Below are 19887 nucleotides of genomic sequence, written 5' to 3' on the forward strand. Positions count from 1 at the left end.
CTGCACTCGATGGCGGGAAATTCCTTATATATGCAAGAAGTCTAAGGATAAAGAGAAAATTATCCTGCACGCTTTGGTACAGAGGATAATGATATCTTCAGTAGAATGTCAGTACTCTAAGTATCTAATTATTTTATTTTCCTATTTTATTATTTAATTGTATCACATATTCATTCCTTCGACCACCACTTCAGGATGTAAACAATTACTATACCTTCAGGAAGCATGTAACAACTCCACAACGTGATGAGGCTCGGTGATCTATATTCACTTGTGTGGGCGTCGCTCTCTCCATGTCCATCTAAAATGCAATATAATTCTGAATTCAAATCGTCGTAATAAACTGTTAGAATAAATAGGTTGCATATTAAGTAAGTAGACAATATGTACATCATCAAACTATTAACAATAAGTAAATCATAAAAGTGAAGTTTGAAATGAATCAAAAGCTGAAGTGTGTACTTTTAACACACATATAGCCTTAAAGAAAAAAAAAAAAAAAAAAAAGAAACATAATAATAATAAATAATAATAATAATAATAATATTTATTTATTCTGGCGAAGTTAAGGCCATCAGACCTTCTCTTCCACTTAGCCAGAAAAAAAAGAAGCTGATGCAATTTTACAGATTAACATTTATAGAACACTAATAAAAAATTTACATAGTCATACAAGCAAAAGTTGAGTAAAATAATGCGAACATATTAAATAATAAATACAAAATAATATAAGGCTAGAAGTTACATTCAATGAATATGCAAGCGGTAAGTGAACCAATACTACAAATTACAAAAATAACAAATTCAAATGTTGTTGTTGTTTTCTAATGCCAGGCGTTTGACAATAAAGTCATTTGACCTCTTGCACTCCAATATTTTTCAAAGATATTATCATGGCCAGCCACTGAAGCACAGATTTTGAGATGTTCCGAATCCATTTCTTGGTTTGAGTTGCACAATGGGCAGTTAGGGGACTGATATATTCCAATTCTATGCAGGTGCTTGGCCAAACAATCATGGCCTGTTGCCAATCTAAATGCAGCTACAGACGATTTTCGTGGTAAATCGGGAATTAACTGTGGATTTTGATGCAAAGAGTTCCATTTTTTCCCTTGAGATTGTGTTATCAAATTTTGTTTGTTGAAGTCTAAGTATGTAGATTTAATAAATTTTTTCACAGAGTAATACGTAGATTTAGTAACAGGTCTGTAAGTAGCAGTGCTGCCCTTCTTTGCTAAAGCATCCGCATTCTCGTTTCCCAGGATTCCATAATGGGATGGTATCCATTGGAATACAATTCTTTTATTGAGTGATATTAATTGAGACAGCATTTTAGTTATTTCTGCTGTTTCAGATGAAGGTGTGTGTTTAGAGACTATTGATAAAATAGCTGCTTTGGAGTCTGACAATATAACTGCATTTTTAAATTTATTGATGTAGCATAGAAGATTCCTAAGACTTTCACTTATTTCAATGATTTCTCCATCAAAACTTGTTGTTCCATACCCAAGACATCTATAAAGTGAGTAGAGACAGCACGTAATACCTGCACCGGCACCTTGTTCTCTGGAGATCAAGGATCCGTCAGTGTATAAATGAAGGCAGTTTTGTGGACGGTACCTAATATTAATTGTCTCTAAAGACAATTGTTTTAGTATTTCAGTGTTTACTTCTTCTGTTAAATTTAGATTATATTCTATATTTAATAGAGTTAAAGGGTTTGGTTTAATTTGTAGGTTTTATTTTAAATTCGGAATATTGATACAAATTCAAATGTAAATCGTTCGACAGTTCCTGAGAGAGCCGGGTAGGGAATTCCAAAAACGAATTGCTGATAAACTGTGAAAGAGGAAGAATAGTGAGCTGTTTTATGGCAAGGCATTGAATTTTATTTAAGAAATGAAATTAATTTATCTTTCTTCTTTTATTTACAGCTTCTAAATGTAGAGTGCCTGTGTATAAACTGGCGTTCAAAGGCATCTGACCTACAATTTTCTGATCATGTAAGAGTGAGCGAACTTCCTAACCGTGGGATAGATCAGAATCAAATATATAACAAACTGAGAAACTATGAAATAGTTCTACTAGTTTTCAATAGGTGAATCTATTACAGGGACGGATAAAAAAGTGTTTGGAAAAATATTGAGGTTGTTATTCTGTATAGGTAAACTACACAAATCCACAGTACCTGAGCTATTACAGGACATCTGAAACAGAAAATGAGTCCCGCACAGTGGCACCGAGGTCTAAGGCATTCTGCCTAGGACTCACATTATGGATGCACGCTAGTTCCAGTCCTCATGGGGGAACAAATTTTCTCATGAAATTTTGGACAGTGTATGGGACCAGTGCCCTCTTAGCATTGTCATGCACTTGGGGAGCTACGAAAATGAGCGAAATCTGGTTGCGAAAGAGAGCTATAACAGCTGAGGGGATCATTGCGCTAACCACATGCAAACTCCATTCTAGTTGGATGATCGTCCACCTCTGCTTCGGCATCTGAACGTGAGGCCAACAGCTGACTGCTGGTCTGAAGCCTTCAAGGGCTATGGCGCCACGGGTTATTATTATTATTATTATTATTATTATTATTATTATTATTATTATTATTAGCAGTAATTGACTTTTGACATAAGGATGTGAAAGTAATTCCAGGAAGAACGTTAGCGATAACATCATCACACTGCAAAGAAACATCTGAAAATGTGAAATTTTCACTATCCTCGCAAGAATAAATACGCGACTTTCTGATTTAAAAAAAAAATGTAAAAGTGAGCTTTGCACTTGCTTAGACCAGGATGAATAGAAGAAATAGTGTACGCACTCTGTGAGTTTACACTGCTGTTACTGCTAAGCGCGGACTCGGAAGGAATTCACAATACTTGTTATGCTGATTGTAGTCCTTTTTAAAAGCAAATTTCTTCCAGTCAACCCGGCTATTCGTAACTTAAGAAATACCTTTATAGTCTGTTATTCATAATTAATAGTCTCCTGTGAGGTATTACTATTTTATTGGGTTATTTTACGACGCTGTATCAACATCTAGGTTATTTAGCGTCTGAATGAAATGAAGGTGATAATGCTGGTGAAATGAGTCCAGGGTCCAACACCGAAAGTTACCCAGCATTTGCTCATATTGCGTTGAGGGAAAACCCCGGAAAAAAACCGCAACCAGGTAACTTGCCCCGTCCGGGATTCGAACCCGGGCCACCTGGTTTCGCGGCCAGACGCGCTGACCATTACTCCACAGGTGTGAACAGGTATTACTATTATGAACGTTCGTAACAGAAAATATAATGGGAAAATGTTGTGAGAGCAATTATAAGTTCAATATTTAAATAATCTTTTCGTAACAAGTTGCGAATTCAGGGACAGAAAAACCTACGAAATGCTAGTAAATAAAGAGTTGAATGTTATTTTATGTGCCTATAAATGAATTAAATTAGTCACCATGATTAGTTGCCTGCTACCTTTGAGAGTTTGCGACATGACTTGACGGATTTACGAGCTTGTAAAAATCTTCGGATTTACTTTGTCCTGAAGAAGAATCGGCACTTTAAATAGTGGTAGACTAATTTAAGAATAATATCGATCCAAGACTGGATCGAAAGAGCATCAAGATAGATGTCATCCCACATTGCATTTGTTGAGCTAATCTTTTCTTTTATTTTCAATTCTGTTTGAATAAGTACGTCATACACAGCTTGGGAGGGATGAGTTAAAAAACCGACGTTCCTACCTGATCCGTAGTCTTTGATTTGGGTGAGAGCTGCACAATATTTAGACCTATTACATTCCTGTCGAAGGGCACAGAAGGTACACGCAATAAACTTAAAGGAATGATTTACGACATAACCGGCCACATAATACACTAAACATCTGTCAATCAACACCAGCAGGAATGGTATTCACCAACTTGGGCACAGCACTTTCCCAGTATTGACCATGTATTTTTTCATGAATAACACTTTTTTTTTTTATACAAGTTTCTACAGACTTCTTAATTGTCTTGTTGAGTAATTCCACATTTTGCGCTAATGTTTGAATTTGGTTCACAAATGATGTGAGTAGTAGTTCATCATCACTTTTTGTTTCAGAGTTTCCAGCAATGTTAAGAAGGATCTGCTTTGTAGTAAATGCATATGGAGGAAATCTATGAGGATGGTCATCTGAACTGAGTGAAGACAAAATTCCGAAGTGATGTTCCAAGGGGTCTTGGGCGAGTTCCCTGATAGGATATATTTGTATCATTTGCTCCAGAGAGATTCGCTCATTTCTAAGGTACTCTGCAAGGTTACTACTAAACATTGTTGTAGCAGACGCAAATGTGTTGGTTGTAATTGTGAGACACTGAAGAAAATCAGTAAGGAATTAGTGATCAGAAGAGTCTTTATAAAGAACCTTAGCAGAAATATGGGAATTTAATGTGGCGGCAATACAGTTTAAATTCCTTGCAAATTCTTCAGTGCCCTCACTGCCTTGGAAACCCGATGAACCTACTTCCTGATAAAATTTAAGGCCTTTGGCGACACTGTTGGTGAAGAGTTGGAACGCGAGTCTGGTGGCATCGTTTCTTTTAAAGGACGAGAGATCTAAATGAGCTGTTGTCAACTTGGGACAAACCCTACACATTCGCACAAGCAAATAAGTTTTCCTTAAAAATTCTCCTATAAAAACTAAAATTGATATTTTTCTCCTTGCAAGACAGTTCGATTTTAGCATGGAAATAATTTCTTATGCATTTCAGTATGTGCACAAAATCTGAGAATGTCCGTATCTTTCTTTTTATCGTCGAACGGATTAGGAATATAGTATTATGCTGGAAATTTTTTCCATTGATTTCTAAGACTTCCAGGCCGTTCTATTTGTTTGACTGCCATCACAAGTGAAACCGACTACTCTTGTCCCAACTGCTTCTAATTGTAGTGTAACTTGTATAAGAATTTTAGCGAGAATATCACCTGGAGTAGCGTTTCTGCTAGTGTAAATAGCAATTGGTTGAATCCAATCTTGCATAAATACTAATGCATGATTTGCTAATTGTTTCTCTTGGACATCAGATGTGACATCTCCGAAATCAACGAATACGTCCACTTTAAGGGAATAATTATTAAATCGAATTTCTTCTCTGAATTTCACCTCATCGAATATTATCACTCTGCAACGTTTATTTTCATATACTTATTTAATCATTTCGGTAAATTAGGAAAAATGTGAGGTACAACTCTTGGTTGTAATTTTCAACGCACTTGCGGTATTTCTGTCTTATGACTTTTTTTTTATTAAAACAGTCTTATTGGTTATTTACTGAAAGTCGCCTATCTTTCCTCTCTGGCCCACTTTCCAAACTCATCTCTTTCTTCGGGAGATGAAAAGAAATGTCTTGTTACACTATTTCCACTGTATTCCTATCTATAACCCAGAACAAAACAGTACGGAATTTTTGTAATTAATTTTTAAACCACCCACAATATTCTTTTGTCACTGGTTAATTCAAAGCACAACAAATTGAAGACATCTACACAACTCTCAACAACAAAGGATATTATCAACCTCTAGCAAGTTTCATCATTAAACGCACGAGAAATATATTTTCGAGGTGTCCGACTTCAGACAACAGATGGAGCCTAGTGATCAAAGCGCCACTCATTGTCAGGTCTGCCACCGACAAAGGGAAAGCATAGAAGTGTGTACACTATTTCTTCTATTCGTCCTGCTTAGATGATCAAAGAACCCAGAACGATAATGTGAAGTTTACATTAAAAATATGAACTATCAAATGCACAAAACGTTAAACGAATGTTTCACAATTATGTCATAACGCCAACAAACTGGTGAATATCACTCCTAAATTCAGTATAATAAAATCGACAGTGCACAATATTTAACATCTGCACTACAGAACTGTCAAAACAACCTTTTCAGTTTCATATTGTGTCAGCTTCAGTTTATTACAGGGTTGGTAGGAGGCTGTAGGTCTCCCTGTATAAAAAGATAGCATTGTTATAATTCGTATGTGTCGCAGCACCTAGCACAGGGATTATACTGAAGAAGGGGTAGGAAGACTGTGCCTTATACTGATGTAGATTTTGTTACTCAGACAGTGAAAAATTAGAAATAGAAAAAAAATTGTGGCTAAAAAAATATTCAAATCTAAATACTGTAAGTCATTTTATTTTTTCAAAAAGTTCAGATTGGGTTCAAACCCTTTTAGCCCCCCTTTTCACAACATAAAGCTTAAAAATGCAGGTTTCTCAGAGCTTTAAATTTTGAGTTAAAACAACTCAAAATGGACCTTCGATATTGTATTCCTGTTTTGACTGACTGCACACTGTGATAAGAAACGATTTAATACTATGATATGATTATGTTTACTGTCTTATTAAAAAGCTAAAGAATTTCGTGTTAAAATGTTAAATTAATGGTCGTCTTCCTTTCACTTTTAAATTTAATATTCTCTTTGGCAGTCCCTCCTTTCCATTTTTTAAGGTGCCCAAACCTTTGCAATCTCTTATTTCTAATTACCGAGGCATGCTTGCACCAGTAATCATTCAAATCTCTTGAACTTGTGCATACCCTGAAAGCACAGCTACTTAAGAATGTAAACAGTTACTGTACCTTCCTTAAGCTTCCTCACATTTAGCCTCACTCTTTCCACGGATGGGGTGTCACTGCCGCTACTTGAAGTGTCGCCTTCTATCATCATCATCATTCTTGTGAGTTCATCAGCACGTGTTTCATCTTCTGCTAAAAGGCAGTGTATTTCTGGGTTGAAATCTTTGTAACACAGTGATTGCTATCTATGAAAAGGATAAATACTCGTAGGTACTGTCCGGCTGAATGGTTATGTCGCATCCCGGTTTGTCCCACTCCTCTCTATAATGGCTAGTGGCTGTTAGGCTCTTCTCTGCAAATATTTGCTGTACGGAATTGAAAGTCTATGTAGTATTATATAACTGTTTAAAATACTTTGAGGAAAAGGGCTTCCTTAAGTAAGTAACTTTCATGTGATTTCCCCCTTTTGACGACCGACATGTGGAACATTTAAAGAACCGTATCATTGAAGCTTGTGCTAAAGTGCTACAAAATGTTCTCTCCACATTCTCAATTTTCTCTTCATATATCAAGTTCTTTATGTAACCCCAAAAGAAAAAATCTAGAGGTGTTACATCTGGAGACCTGACTGACCATTCTACTGGTCCACGCCGACCAATCTAATGTCCAGGGAACTGTTCATCCAGTCTGCTGCAACATTTCTTTTGCTTACCTACCAGAATGGACAATGATATCAATTCTTTCCTCTTTCGATAATTCTATCACGAAAATCAAGGAATTTGTTAAAGGAAAGCTTCAAATAATCACAACAATGCATTGAAACTGTCACAGGTTAATCAAACAGTAAAACAGAAAAAGTTGATTACGGTACCAGAATTGCATAAAAATACCTTTTCCAAAGCACCCTTAGCACTTACCATATTGTTACAAAATATCTGTAGATGCAGTAACTAATGTTTGTGTCATTATGACAGTGATCTTTAAATAACTTGAAAATGATTTGAGATATCTCAAAACAGATAGTGACATTGATTTTTTCAGAAACTTTCACATGATTTTGAGTACTTCCATGACCCCCTTTCCATTTAAAATTTCAAAGTTGCATCCAAAATGACGGCTTTTGATATAGCTGAGGGCTAGAATCGAATGTGTCACTGGTAGAGCGTTTTATTTTACAAATACTGGTAACATCTATAGTAATCGAAAATCAAGCATATGGAAGATATTTGTATGGTTTCAGACTTTTGATTCACTCTATATATGGTTCCAGAAAAATATGCCTCTTACATTAACAAACTCCAACAACAACACAACGGATGTTATTACTTATGACGAACTCACTAAAGTATATAAACGCTCAAAAATTGGATAAGCTCCAGCTGGAGATGGTTTAAATATAGAGCTTTTCAAATGCGCTGGGGAAGGATTTACTTATAGATTTTTATACTTCTTAAACAATATTTGGGGAGGATCAAAACTCCCAGAAAGTAGGCAAAAGGCTGTTATAATACCCAGCTATAAGAAGGGGAAAAGAACAATGTGGAAGTTACAGAGGCATAGGCCTTCTCAATTCAGGTTATAAAATCTACACAACCATAATCAAAAATAAATTATTACACCTTTATGAAGACAAAATCACTGAGGAACAAAATGGATTCCGAAAAGGAAGATCATGTTGTGATAGCTATTTTACTATGAAGAATTTAATAGAAAAGCACAGAGAGTTTAATATCGAAACACACTTAGCATTTATTGATTTCGTGAAAGCATTCCATAATGTTAACAGAAATAAACTTTTACAAATTTTATGCCATGATAATGTACCAAATTCAATCAGTTTTTCCATTTATAATTTATATCAACAAAATGAAATTGCCATAAGAACTGAACGTGGAACTACTAGCTGGACTTCAATAAACCAAGCTGTGAGACAGGGGTGAGATCTTTCCCCTCTCCTATTTATCATATAAATATGAACCATATCTTATACATTTGGAGGCAAAGTCATCATGCCGGGATTCAAATTAATCGAAACACGCTTGTCGATACATTACTGTTTGCTGACTATCAGGTACTCATTGCTAAAACAGATACACAAAAATCCGTTTATAATCTAGAAATAATTGCTTCAGATTTCAATATGCAAATCTCTACAGAGAAAACAAAAATCATGGAATTTTGGGACAAGAGCCAATTCCAAGTACTGTTGTCACGCCAGGAGAAGGCGGCTGAAGTACTTAGACGGGGCGGAGGGGAAAAAGTCGCGCATGCGCACCGCGCTGCTCACTGCAATATTCCTGTTTCACAAACATCTACTGCACGTATATTTGAGAGTGTCTGCGGGTCTGTGAAATAATAGTGGCGTTTGGTTGTGTTTTATTTGTTTCAACAAGAATAGTTTCAATATATCGCAAGTCTTTAATAATAGGTTTTTTTTCTGGTATTAATATAGTTGATTATAATACAGTTAGTGGAGTTTTTATTATTGTATAGTGGTAGTTTAGGCTTACATAGCGGTTTATTAATTGCAAATAATTGTAAATATGTCGACAAAGAGGAAACAAGGACTGACAATCCATAGCGGAGAAAGAAATATTATTGCAAATGTGATAAAATGCTGTGATGAAGAAAAAGCACAACAATGTCTTAGCATTCCTGTTACGAAATCTGCAGAAAGGGCAAAAAAGTATTGTAATGTATCTATAAGAAAGATACAGCGTATAAGGAAAGAAATGAAAGACTGCAAAGAAGAAGAAAGTGTTTTGTCGACACCTGGAAAAAAACGGAAACGTCCAGACTATCGGAACGCAAATGTAGATGACTTTGACCGGAGAGTGATAAAGGACATAATTGAGGATTTTTATCTGAACAAGGAAGTAGTACCAAGCTGCAAGAAACTTTTGCCTGTGTTAAAAGACAGAATTGATTTCAAATGGAAGGCGACAACATTACGACGAATACTAAAGGAAATGGGTTTCAGATGGAAGAAGTGTGCATCGAGACGAAAATTTTTAATTGAAAGGGAAAACATTGTAAATTGGAGGTGTAGATACCTACAGACAATTAGAAAGCTTAGGGAAGAGGGTAAACCAATCTTGTACCTGGACGAGACATGGGTAGACACCAATTTAAAGTTTCGCAAGTGCTGGCAGCATAAAGACGTTACGGGAGTTTTGACTACCGTTAATGCGTCTAACAGATTCATTGTTGTCCATCTGGGTGGGACTAATGGCTTTCTTGAAGGATGCGGATTAGTATACAAGGCGGGGACAGCAACAGGCGACTATCATGGACAGATGAACTCTTAACAATTTCGAAAAGTGGGTGATTGAAAAAGTTATTCCCAATCTGTCTACTCCATCTGTAATCGTCATGGACAATGCGCCCTATCATGGAAAACAATTAGATAAGGTACCAACCAAATCAGCGGTAAAAAAAGAAATGTTGGACTACCTGCGAAGGCATGGAGTGCCATGTGAAGAAAATATGAGGAAGTTCACTCTTTCTTCGTTAATTGAACAAATTCGTCCTAAGCAAAAAGTGTACCAAATAGATACGATATTTGCAAATCATGGTCACACTGTCGTCAGGTTACCACCGTATATGTGTGACCTAAGCGCTATTGAATTAGCTTGGAGTAGTGTTAAGAACTATGTAAGGTCACATAACACAACGGGTGATATGTCACTGAAAAGACTGCAAGAACTTGTGCAAGAAGGACTCAAATCTGTAACTAAAGAAGACTGGACTGGATACTGTAAACATGTGAGTGATACTACTGGGAGAAAGACGCAATAATGGAGGACGTTATAGACGAGTTCATCATTAATGTTGGCGACGCGGACACCAGTGACGATGACAGCAGTGATGAGAGTGATGATGACAGCCATAACGACAGCAACACCGAAGATGAAGATGAAGAATCTTTTATGTCTGACTTCGTTCCCCTGTACCCAGGTAAGTGGACTGACGTTTTCAGGTCAGAGTGTAGCATGAAGTTCCCCCGTCCCGCCTATCCACTCCACCCGCCAACTCGTAGCGCGAAGACAGTAAAATCAAGATAAATAATAAACTAATTGAACATATCAATTCATTTAACTATTTAGGCTGCAATTTATCTTATATTACTGATGAAGGTATAGCAAGCAAAATATGTAAATTTATAAAAACCACTGGAGTAATCAACACCGTCTTCAAACCCTCCCAAGTTCACAAACATATGAGGCTAAAAGTCTACAAAACACTAGCTCTACCAGTTCTGACTTTTGACAGTGAAACAGGGATATTCACTGCATCTAGAGTTGGTAAGTGAAACATGAAATTACAAGTGTGGTCCAAATTGGACAGCATTGTTCTGAAGTGTGTAAATTGTTCCCTAATAATTATTACAACATAATGAACTTATTGGTAACATTGAAATCATGTTGGCCACATATGTATGTTTACTGAAGTATAATGATTTATAGGAGGAAGATTTCAAAAAACGCTTTTTATGTTTATTGGAACAAATTTCAAACACATTAAGGGGTTAGGTACAGCTTACAGTAGTAAAATTTTGGAAATATTCAACATTTTTTTCCTCCATTACTGTATCTTGTACAATAATGAAAATTAGTGTGTGTAAAACATTGTCCTTCTGCTATATGAAAAAAATATTTTTATGATTAAAAAAATTATTTACAATTTTTCTTTTCAAAATTCAGTTCACTGAAGCGTTTCCCACATAACTCAAAATTATCCAACATTCTGCGATGAAATTTTTGTGTGTATTTATGCATGTCATATCTACAATATGATGCAAGATCACTTCCCTATCTTTGAAATATTGTCTGATAAAAAATAAATTCATTTAAAAAAATGGTTTTCTAACACAAAATGGAAAAAAATATATTATTTATTAAGGAATGTAGTTCAAAGAGCATGATATCGTAAACATGAGTTTCAGCAATAAAATAAAAGAGCGAGAACATGAAAAAGTTATCAAGTTTATGAGTTATGAAGGAAACGCTTTATCACTGCACAGTGAACTGCCACCATTATGAATTCTGAAAAAAATATACAAGTAACTTTTTAAATCGTAAAATAGTCATATACATTACAAGAGCGGTATGTTGACGTTTTCATGGTCGAGGAAAAGATTGAAAAAGCGAAACGTAGTTGAGCTTTTTTAATTTCCGAGAACATGAAAACAAACATACCGCTCGTGTATTGTACATTATTTTGTGCGAAGATCGTTTATTACATACCTGAAAGTCGAATTTCTAATTAGTTGCAATGAAATCTCCAACTTCGGAACACTAATATATCTTTCTTCAACATTGTTGCCGTAAAATGTTTTCTGTGTTTACTATACTCTAGCAGGCCGTGATATACGTCTGTCTTTTTTTTCCCCCAGTCTATAAATGCGAACTTAAAACAAACGGTAAGGTTATGTAATGATTTATTTTTCATTTTAATATTTTAACAATATTATTTATATAACATATTGCAGTAATAACATCGGCATCTGGAATCTCGTTGATTTTTTGACGGCTTCCTTAATGTTACTTGTATCAGGAATGCAATAAGTTTCGTGGAGTAGTAGACTTTACTTAATTTTTGCAAATATTTAAAAACAATAATTAACATTGCAATTTAGGTGAAATTGCAGTGGTAAGTTTCCAATTTATAATTATTACTATGTTAAACGTCTCTAAAAATAATATGTTAAAAGCCTAAAGCAGTAAAATGAATGTCGCGCTTAAGCAGTAAGAAGAGGGAAATTGTTACGTGTGTTACGTTGGGAATACTGAATGTGGTATTTCACACTTACAGCGTATTGGTTCTGTGCGGAAAACAAGCAAATACGCACGATCTTGCACAAATATTTTTTTTCATATAGCAGAAAGACAGTGTTTTACACATACCAATTTTCATTATTCTACAAGATACAGTAATGGACGAAAAAAATGTTGAATATTTCCAAAAATTTTACTGCTGTAAGCTGTACCTAAACCCTTTACTAAAATTCCAATATACTTATGTGATGCACTGTACTGTAGTGCATTTTTGTTGTACGAACAGTCATCTTCCTCCTACAGTGTTATCAGAAACCGTCAATATTATACACTAGTAGAATATTGAAGTCTTCTGACAAATGCAGTAAATCAATAATAATGACCAATTTTTTCATTCTTGAACCCATGTGCTAGTAAACTTCTCTAATGGGTTATTTTACGATGCTTTATCAACTGCTATTATTGTCTAGTGTCTGAATGAAACGAAGGTGATGTCAGCTAAATGACCGCAGGAACAAGCGCCAAAGAGATCCAGCATTTCTTCTATATGGGTTGTATTTAGCTACTGCTTCCTACATTCAAAATTTACTACACACTACTGATGTAAACAATTACTGTACCTTCAGAGGAAGTTGATGAATTATCCTCTGTGATCTTGATTATTCCTGACTTCATGCTTAGGCTCGGCGATCGCGGCTGCTGAATCCCTGATGGTCCGGGTACAGCTAGAAAGCAATAATATTCTGAATTAAAATCGTCGTTATCACACTGATTACACTTAACAACAAGAATTTTGCTCTGACTTAAAACAATGGTTTGGTGTGCCCTGAATCCGAAAATGCTTTTCTTCTATATGGGTTGTATTTAGCTACTGCTTCCTACTTTCAAAAATTACTACATGCTACTGATGTAAACAATTACTGTACCTTGTGAAGAAGTCGAGGAGCTAGCCTCTGTGACTTTCAGGATTATTTCAGATTTGCTGCTATGGCTCGAAGTCCCTGATTTTCTGGATCGAGCTAAAAAGCAATATTATTCTGAATTAAAATCGTTATCACACTGATTACACTGAACAACAACTTCAAACAATGTGTCCCTTATGGTTTGGTGCGCACTGAATCCGAAAATGAATTCCTTTTTTTTTTTCGTATCACGTAAGGTTTTTAAGATTTACTATGATTTCACTTTTCGATAAGTGCTCCCCCAGGAAATATATGCCACGAGTTCGGGGTTGTAAACCAAAACAAAAGCTAATGCAATTTATGAGTGCATGACTTATTTCCGATTTCTTATGGTTGTTGGCGTGTTGAACAGGGTAGGTGATGAAGGGCATTCTCGACGTACTCCTCTCCCAATTTCACTTCCTTCTGTCATTTTATATACTGTATATGTATATATCCGACAGAGTCGAAAAGATGCAACTGAATTTTCTATCGCTAACCCTTGTAACTTTACTTCAAGGTTGAGCCTAATAATAACCCATACGAACTGAGCAGTAGGGAGGCTAAGGCTAAACTACAAGGGCCGTAATGCCAATGATGATGATGATGATGACGAACTGAGCAGTAATAAAATTCTATTATTCCACGTTGTTCAAGAAAAAGAAATACTCCAATAAGGCTCGAACTCTCTCCCATCCTCATGACAGGCTCATTTTCTCTTCTTTCCATGTACATTTTCATTTGAATTTACTTAGAAAATGTGGGGGAGTATACCGGTATTTTGGTTTAATGACTTGCAAATTTGAAATCAAAATCTTAAAGTTTTGCCCTGATTGTACTACTATTAGCCGTAACACTGTATATGGTTGACTTACTATAGTCACTGTGAACAGAGCGTAACTCTTCATCATTATTCGAAATATTATCTGTATCACTTGCATCTAAGCTGGTTTTCTGCGTCAGTAGAGCGGTACTGATGTCAATCTCGCTCGTTGTGTCCACCAAACTTGTCAAGCAGTACAAACTCAATATAACAACATAACTAAATTGCTTTCATCAAACATTTTACTTGGTTCGCATTACTATGTTCTAATTTAGCATTTTAAAATGCAGGAGTACAAGAAGAACAAGTTGAAAACAAAGGAAACTTGTGGAATACAAGGAGAACAAGGTGAATTGCAAATAGAAAAAGAGCAATACATGGAGAAAACGGGGTATACAAAGAGAACAAGGGAAATTCAAGAGACATTGGACATTCAAAGAGGAAAAGTGAAATGGAAGAAGGGAAATATAGGAGAACAACGGAATACGAAGGGAACAGGGGAATATAAGGAGAACAAAGGGAATGCAAGGAGAACAAGAGAAGCGCAATGAAAGAAAGGGGAAAACAAGAAGAACAAGGAAAACAGTAGAACAACAACAGAAATGCTGCAATGCGCACAAGGTAAATATAAGGAGAACAAATGGGAGGGAATCAAGGATAACAAGGGTAATAACGAGGCGAAAATGAAGAGGAAAGTTAAAGACATGGAGGAAAAGAATACGAGGAGGAAAAGTTCAGGCAGTGAGAACATGAGCTTCAAGGAGAATAAGATTAATAGAACGAGAACAAGGGGAATAAGAGGAATACAAAGAGAACAATTAGAATACAAGGACTACAAGAGGAATACAATATTAACAATTAAATTAAAACGACAGCACAGTGAATGCAAGCAGAAGTAGCTGAAGACGAGGAAATCAAGGCAAATACGTGGAGAAACATGGTGAATATAATTGTTATTGTAAGTAGAATAGAGGAAATGCAAGGAGAACAAGTGGATTGAAACGAAAACGATATAAGCTGAGGAAAAAAGAGGAAGACGAGAAGAATATTAGTAGGAAAGGAAATACAAGGAGAATAAGAAAAATTCAAGGGGAACAAGGAAGCGGAAAACAACAATAACAAAGCGCATACAAGCGTTACTTAGGGAATACAATGGCAACGAGAGAAATATAAGGAGAATAAAAGGCATTAAAGGACAGCATAGCAAATGCGAAGAGAATAAGAGGAATACTATGGGAACCAGGGGAATCCAATGAGATCAAGATTATGACACAAGGGCAACGGAAGGACAAGGAGAACAAGAAGAATACAGGAAGCATAAGGGAGAGCCCTTCCATTCGCTAAATTGGGGATCGATCGTTACATTTTTTTGGAGCCTTCTCTTACGCCCAGCCAGATTCTAATTCTAATTGAATACAATTGGTTACATAATTACTACATTAATATCTAGACCGTAAAATAACATGAAAGTGAATAATGAAAGTAAATGTAAATAATAAAAGTTAGATAAGTAATGTTAGTTAATAAACATAGCTATGAAATAGTAATGATAATGATAATGATAATAATAATAATAATAATAATAATAATAATAATAATAATAATCAAAATAATAATATAATAATAATGAGATAACTTAAATGTTTATTTATTATATATATATATATATATATATAACCACTAAACATTGAAAAACTTGTTACAGTTATATTTGTTAACGAGAATTGTTCGAAAAATATTTCCTTAGTTTATTCTTAAATTGGTTTGATGTCTGACAGTCTCTGACATTACTCGGTAGGGAATTCCAAAGTCGAGGAACAGACACAGTGAAAGAAGATGAATATGAGAATGTTAGATGGGAAGGAATGGAAAATACTGGGGAGTGTGGTGATCGTGTGTCTAGATTATGGTGGGTGGATAAATTTTGAAAACGAGACGCAAGTTAGACGGGAGTGGAGAAAAGCAATATGTGAAAGAGGAGGAGAAGACAGTGGATTTTCCTACAATCTTCTAGTCTGAGCCAAGACAACATTTCGAGGGAGGGTGTTACGTGATCAGACCAGCAAATATTGCAGACGAAACGGACGCACATATTATGAACACGTTGCAGTCAGTAAACAGAATATCACAGTAATCAAAGTGGGGCATCACGAGTATTTGCACTAATATCTTTTTCAGGGAAAAGGAAACAAAGTTCTTCAATTGACTAAACGAGTGGATCAGTGAGAAGTTTACAAGTTTCTGCACACTGAATGTTCGAATTTAAACTCTTTTCCATTTAAACACCTGGGTTCTTTACTGATTCATTGAATGGAATTTCGGTGCCGTATATTTTAATCTGAGACTAATTTGGTAAGGTAATACTGTTTAACAAACGTGAATGACTCAAAATAATTATTGACTGTGATTTTTCTGGATTTAGTTTAAGTCGGAATTTCCGTGTCAAGATAATCATTAATTTTGTCAGTGTAGAATTTTATGTAATACTTGAAGGTCATCTGCATAGAGATGGTATCGGCAGTTCTTTAAAGATTCCCGACATGTCATTTATATAGATTGAAAGTAATAGAGGGTCGTGAACTGATCCCTGTGGGCTCCTGCCAGTCAAGAGGAAGAACGATTTCCAGGTATCACACTTTGCAGTTTACATTGGACTACAGTTATAGTATGTCATTTTTAACTCTATTTTCGCCTCTAATTTAATAAGTAGAGATGAAACAATTTCTTCGTAAACAAGTATAACAGTAATATAGTGTCTACTTAGGTGAACAGTTTTGTAGTTAGTGAGTGAAGTTACATTTCTGACGTGCCTTGCAGTATTATTAAGATGGAATAAGTAAGCACTAGCACATATTATTCAAATTTAATGACATGGTTGTCCTGCTAGCTTGTTTAGGAGGGAATTGTTCCAGCTCTATTCATCACTACATACTTAAAAAAGACATGCTATATACATCACTATTACTTACTCCTCCAACAACAGCAAAAGAACCGGGAACAAAATTTCTTCCATCTCGCCATCGTTTTTCGTCCTTTTCTTGTTTTCTTCGGTGGTGGTGATGATGTATCTTCTACAGCAACAAAAAATATAACATTTTCTATAAAATGACTAGTGAGCAACAAAAGACCAAAAAATGCAAATGAACGCAAAATAAAAGTAGGCTACATTTATTGGTTCGTGTTGAAGTGAAACGAGTATATACTGTATCCCGCATTGTCTGTGATTCTAAGAAAAATATGATGTCATCAACTTCCGAGCCCTATTATCAATCATCAACTCACCACTATTTTCCCACCTGACTTCTGATATTCCCATCACATCCACTCTGTTTCATCTCATTGCTTCCTTCATGTTTTCTAACTTACCTGGTAACTGATGATCCCGCGTTGCTCTCTTCAATCTTCTTTTCTTCTCTTCAGTTTCTTCTACCATGATGTGCTCGTCCCAGGTATCCCCCACCCGGACATCCGATTGGGGGGAGAGTTTACGTCCGGAATTTTTTACCCGGGCCGAACTCAACATGATATACAAAGGAAAATTACTTTGGGATATATATAAATGCGGTAGCCTCCCATTGCTATCCGCACACCACTCTCTCTTTCGCATCTCGAAAGATCCCAGGGGGCCCCAGCGTGGAGGTGAGGAGAGTGGATTTGGCTAACTAGGCCCTCCGGACTTCACCGAAATTCACCACAGGGGTTAAATATCAATTCCATCAGGGTTTTTGACCCGATCAGAATCGGGAAATCCCAATTAGCCTTTGCCCCCCTTATTGAGTCTAAAGATCATCAATGTTACAAGACCAACTAAGATACTTATCGAACATGACACCAGGAAAGTTAGTCTTCAAGATTTAAGATTTATTTTTTTTTTAGTAGGTCATTTTACGAAGCTTTTATCTAGGTTATTTAGGATCTGAATGAGATAGTGATAATGCCAGTGAAATGAGTCCGGGGTCCAGCACCGAAAGTTACCCAGCATTTGCTCATATTGGGTTCTTTCACGTCACACAAACCTGTTGATGAAAATAGGCCTCCGACAGGTAGGAAACGAAAGTGTAATAAGAGAAGACAGTTTTTTCAGGTAACTATTTCACAGTGAGTCACAACTAATCAGTCTGGTGGCTGCCATGTTGATATTCATGTCATGTAAATGAACATCAATTTAACTCATAAAATTTAAGGTGATGATAGACTATTGGCCCATATTGCTTAGTGTATTTATCATTATAGGAAACTGACATCCATACTAGGGTTACCATGAGAAAAAATTCTATAGGAGGACATGGAATCTAAAATAAGAGAACATTGCTGAAAAAAATGAGGACTTTTCAAAAATTGGTATGAACAATATTAAAGATAAAAACAATGGCTCACTTTAGTCAGTTTTCTCACTACTTGCTGGATCAGTATTACATCTGTACCCTACGTATCGATGGAGGCCATTTTGTGCACAAGAGCCTGAAGAGACAAACTTATATTTTGTACCAAATAACTATGGAACTGTTCACAGGACATCTCCTTGAAATTATATTTCACCATGATGATACCTCTGACTGTCTCCGTTAGCATGTGATTTCGTTCTTTTGTCCATTGAGCAGGTATTAAGGAAAATACTCTCTCAACACTTCCATTGTGACTTGGGATAAATAAATAGAATTGACATATTTTTAAGAGTTTTGAGAAAGTTTCAGTGCTCGCAGAACTATTGGAATTGAAGAATTTGCACTATTGTTTATCTAAACTTAAATCTTTGTCCAAATTAACTTGATTGGCATATCTTTGTATACTGCAGAATAAAATTGATAAATTAGCTTAGAATCATGAATAGTGACATTTTGAAGTGCAAGAATTCAATGCAATGTCAAATAGCTCATCATATTTTATGTTTTTTTTTTATGTGCTCCAGCTTCAACTATTCAAAACAGTTAAATTCTTTCATAGATTTTCACCATTTGTGCATTATTCTATGCAAAACATCGCACATTATTTAATATTCATATTAATTCTAGTTGAAATGGGAAATGCCAGACATTTCAAATTTCTTTAAAAAACCTGCCGGACAGGATAAAATGATTAAAAAAGAGGACGTGTCCTCCTTTTGCCGGACGAATGGTAACCCTACATCCATACATACATATATACATATACATATATGTATACGCATATGAAGACAATATAACAAGAACTGACAGGTTATACTTATTCAGAGAAGAAATGAGTCCTATTTTACATTTCTTTGTTTCAGGATGATGAATGCAGGATCGCAATTCAGCACATGGCTCAAAAGAGATCTGAAGAACTGCTGGTGCAGCAGGAGAAAGAACACTTGGAAAGAATAGCAAACATGAAAAAAGAAATGGAAATGAAGTAATTGGAACATAAAGAAAGAATGAGAAATATAATGGCAGAAATGGACATGAGGAGGAAAGAATATCAAGAGAGAATGAGAATTAGTCAATTGAAATATGAAGTAATAAATTTAAAAATGAAATTATTACAATGTAATATTCTCAATTAGGGTCAACTGTTCCATCTTCTTTTGCAAGGCCGCCTACAGAATTTATGGGCCCCCTATACAATACTGAACTGGACCCCCGTTGAAAAAAGTAACAATTACAAGTTACCAGTTATTCTAACCATAATAATTATTTGCAAAATAAATAAAAGATACCCCATACACAGATATGAATTTAAAAATATACACTTTTATTACGTTGAAAAGTTTTAGCAAAACTTCACATTGTATATATTATATTCATAAAACATTCTTGAATACCTGTAATTTCTA

The 19887-nt window shown here is 35.5% G+C and overlaps 1 protein-coding gene across 1 annotated transcript in view; it reads right to left on the reverse strand.

Annotated features, from left to right (window-relative positions):
* LOC138705227 (fap1 adhesin-like) overlaps nt 1-18063 on the reverse strand; it is a 41585-nt gene extending 23522 nt beyond the window's left edge. The window contains exons 1-6 of the mRNA XM_069834036.1: nt 17463-18063; nt 17066-17167; nt 13259-13351; nt 12953-13057; nt 6619-6744; nt 215-301 (exon numbers count right to left, since the gene is read on the reverse strand). Of these exons, the coding sequence (XP_069690137.1) occupies nt 215-301; nt 6619-6744; nt 12953-13057; nt 13259-13351; nt 17066-17167; nt 17463-17703 (754 nt within the window). The 5' untranslated portion in view covers nt 17704-18063. The remainder of the gene's footprint in view (nt 1-214; nt 302-6618; nt 6745-12952; nt 13058-13258; nt 13352-17065; nt 17168-17462) is intronic.
* Between the last annotated feature and the right edge of the window lie 1824 nt (nt 18064-19887).

Source organism: Periplaneta americana, chromosome 8, assembly GCF_040183065.1.
Source record: "Periplaneta americana isolate PAMFEO1 chromosome 8, P.americana_PAMFEO1_priV1, whole genome shotgun sequence".
Taxonomy (NCBI): Eukaryota; Metazoa; Arthropoda; class Insecta; order Blattodea; family Blattidae; genus Periplaneta; species Periplaneta americana.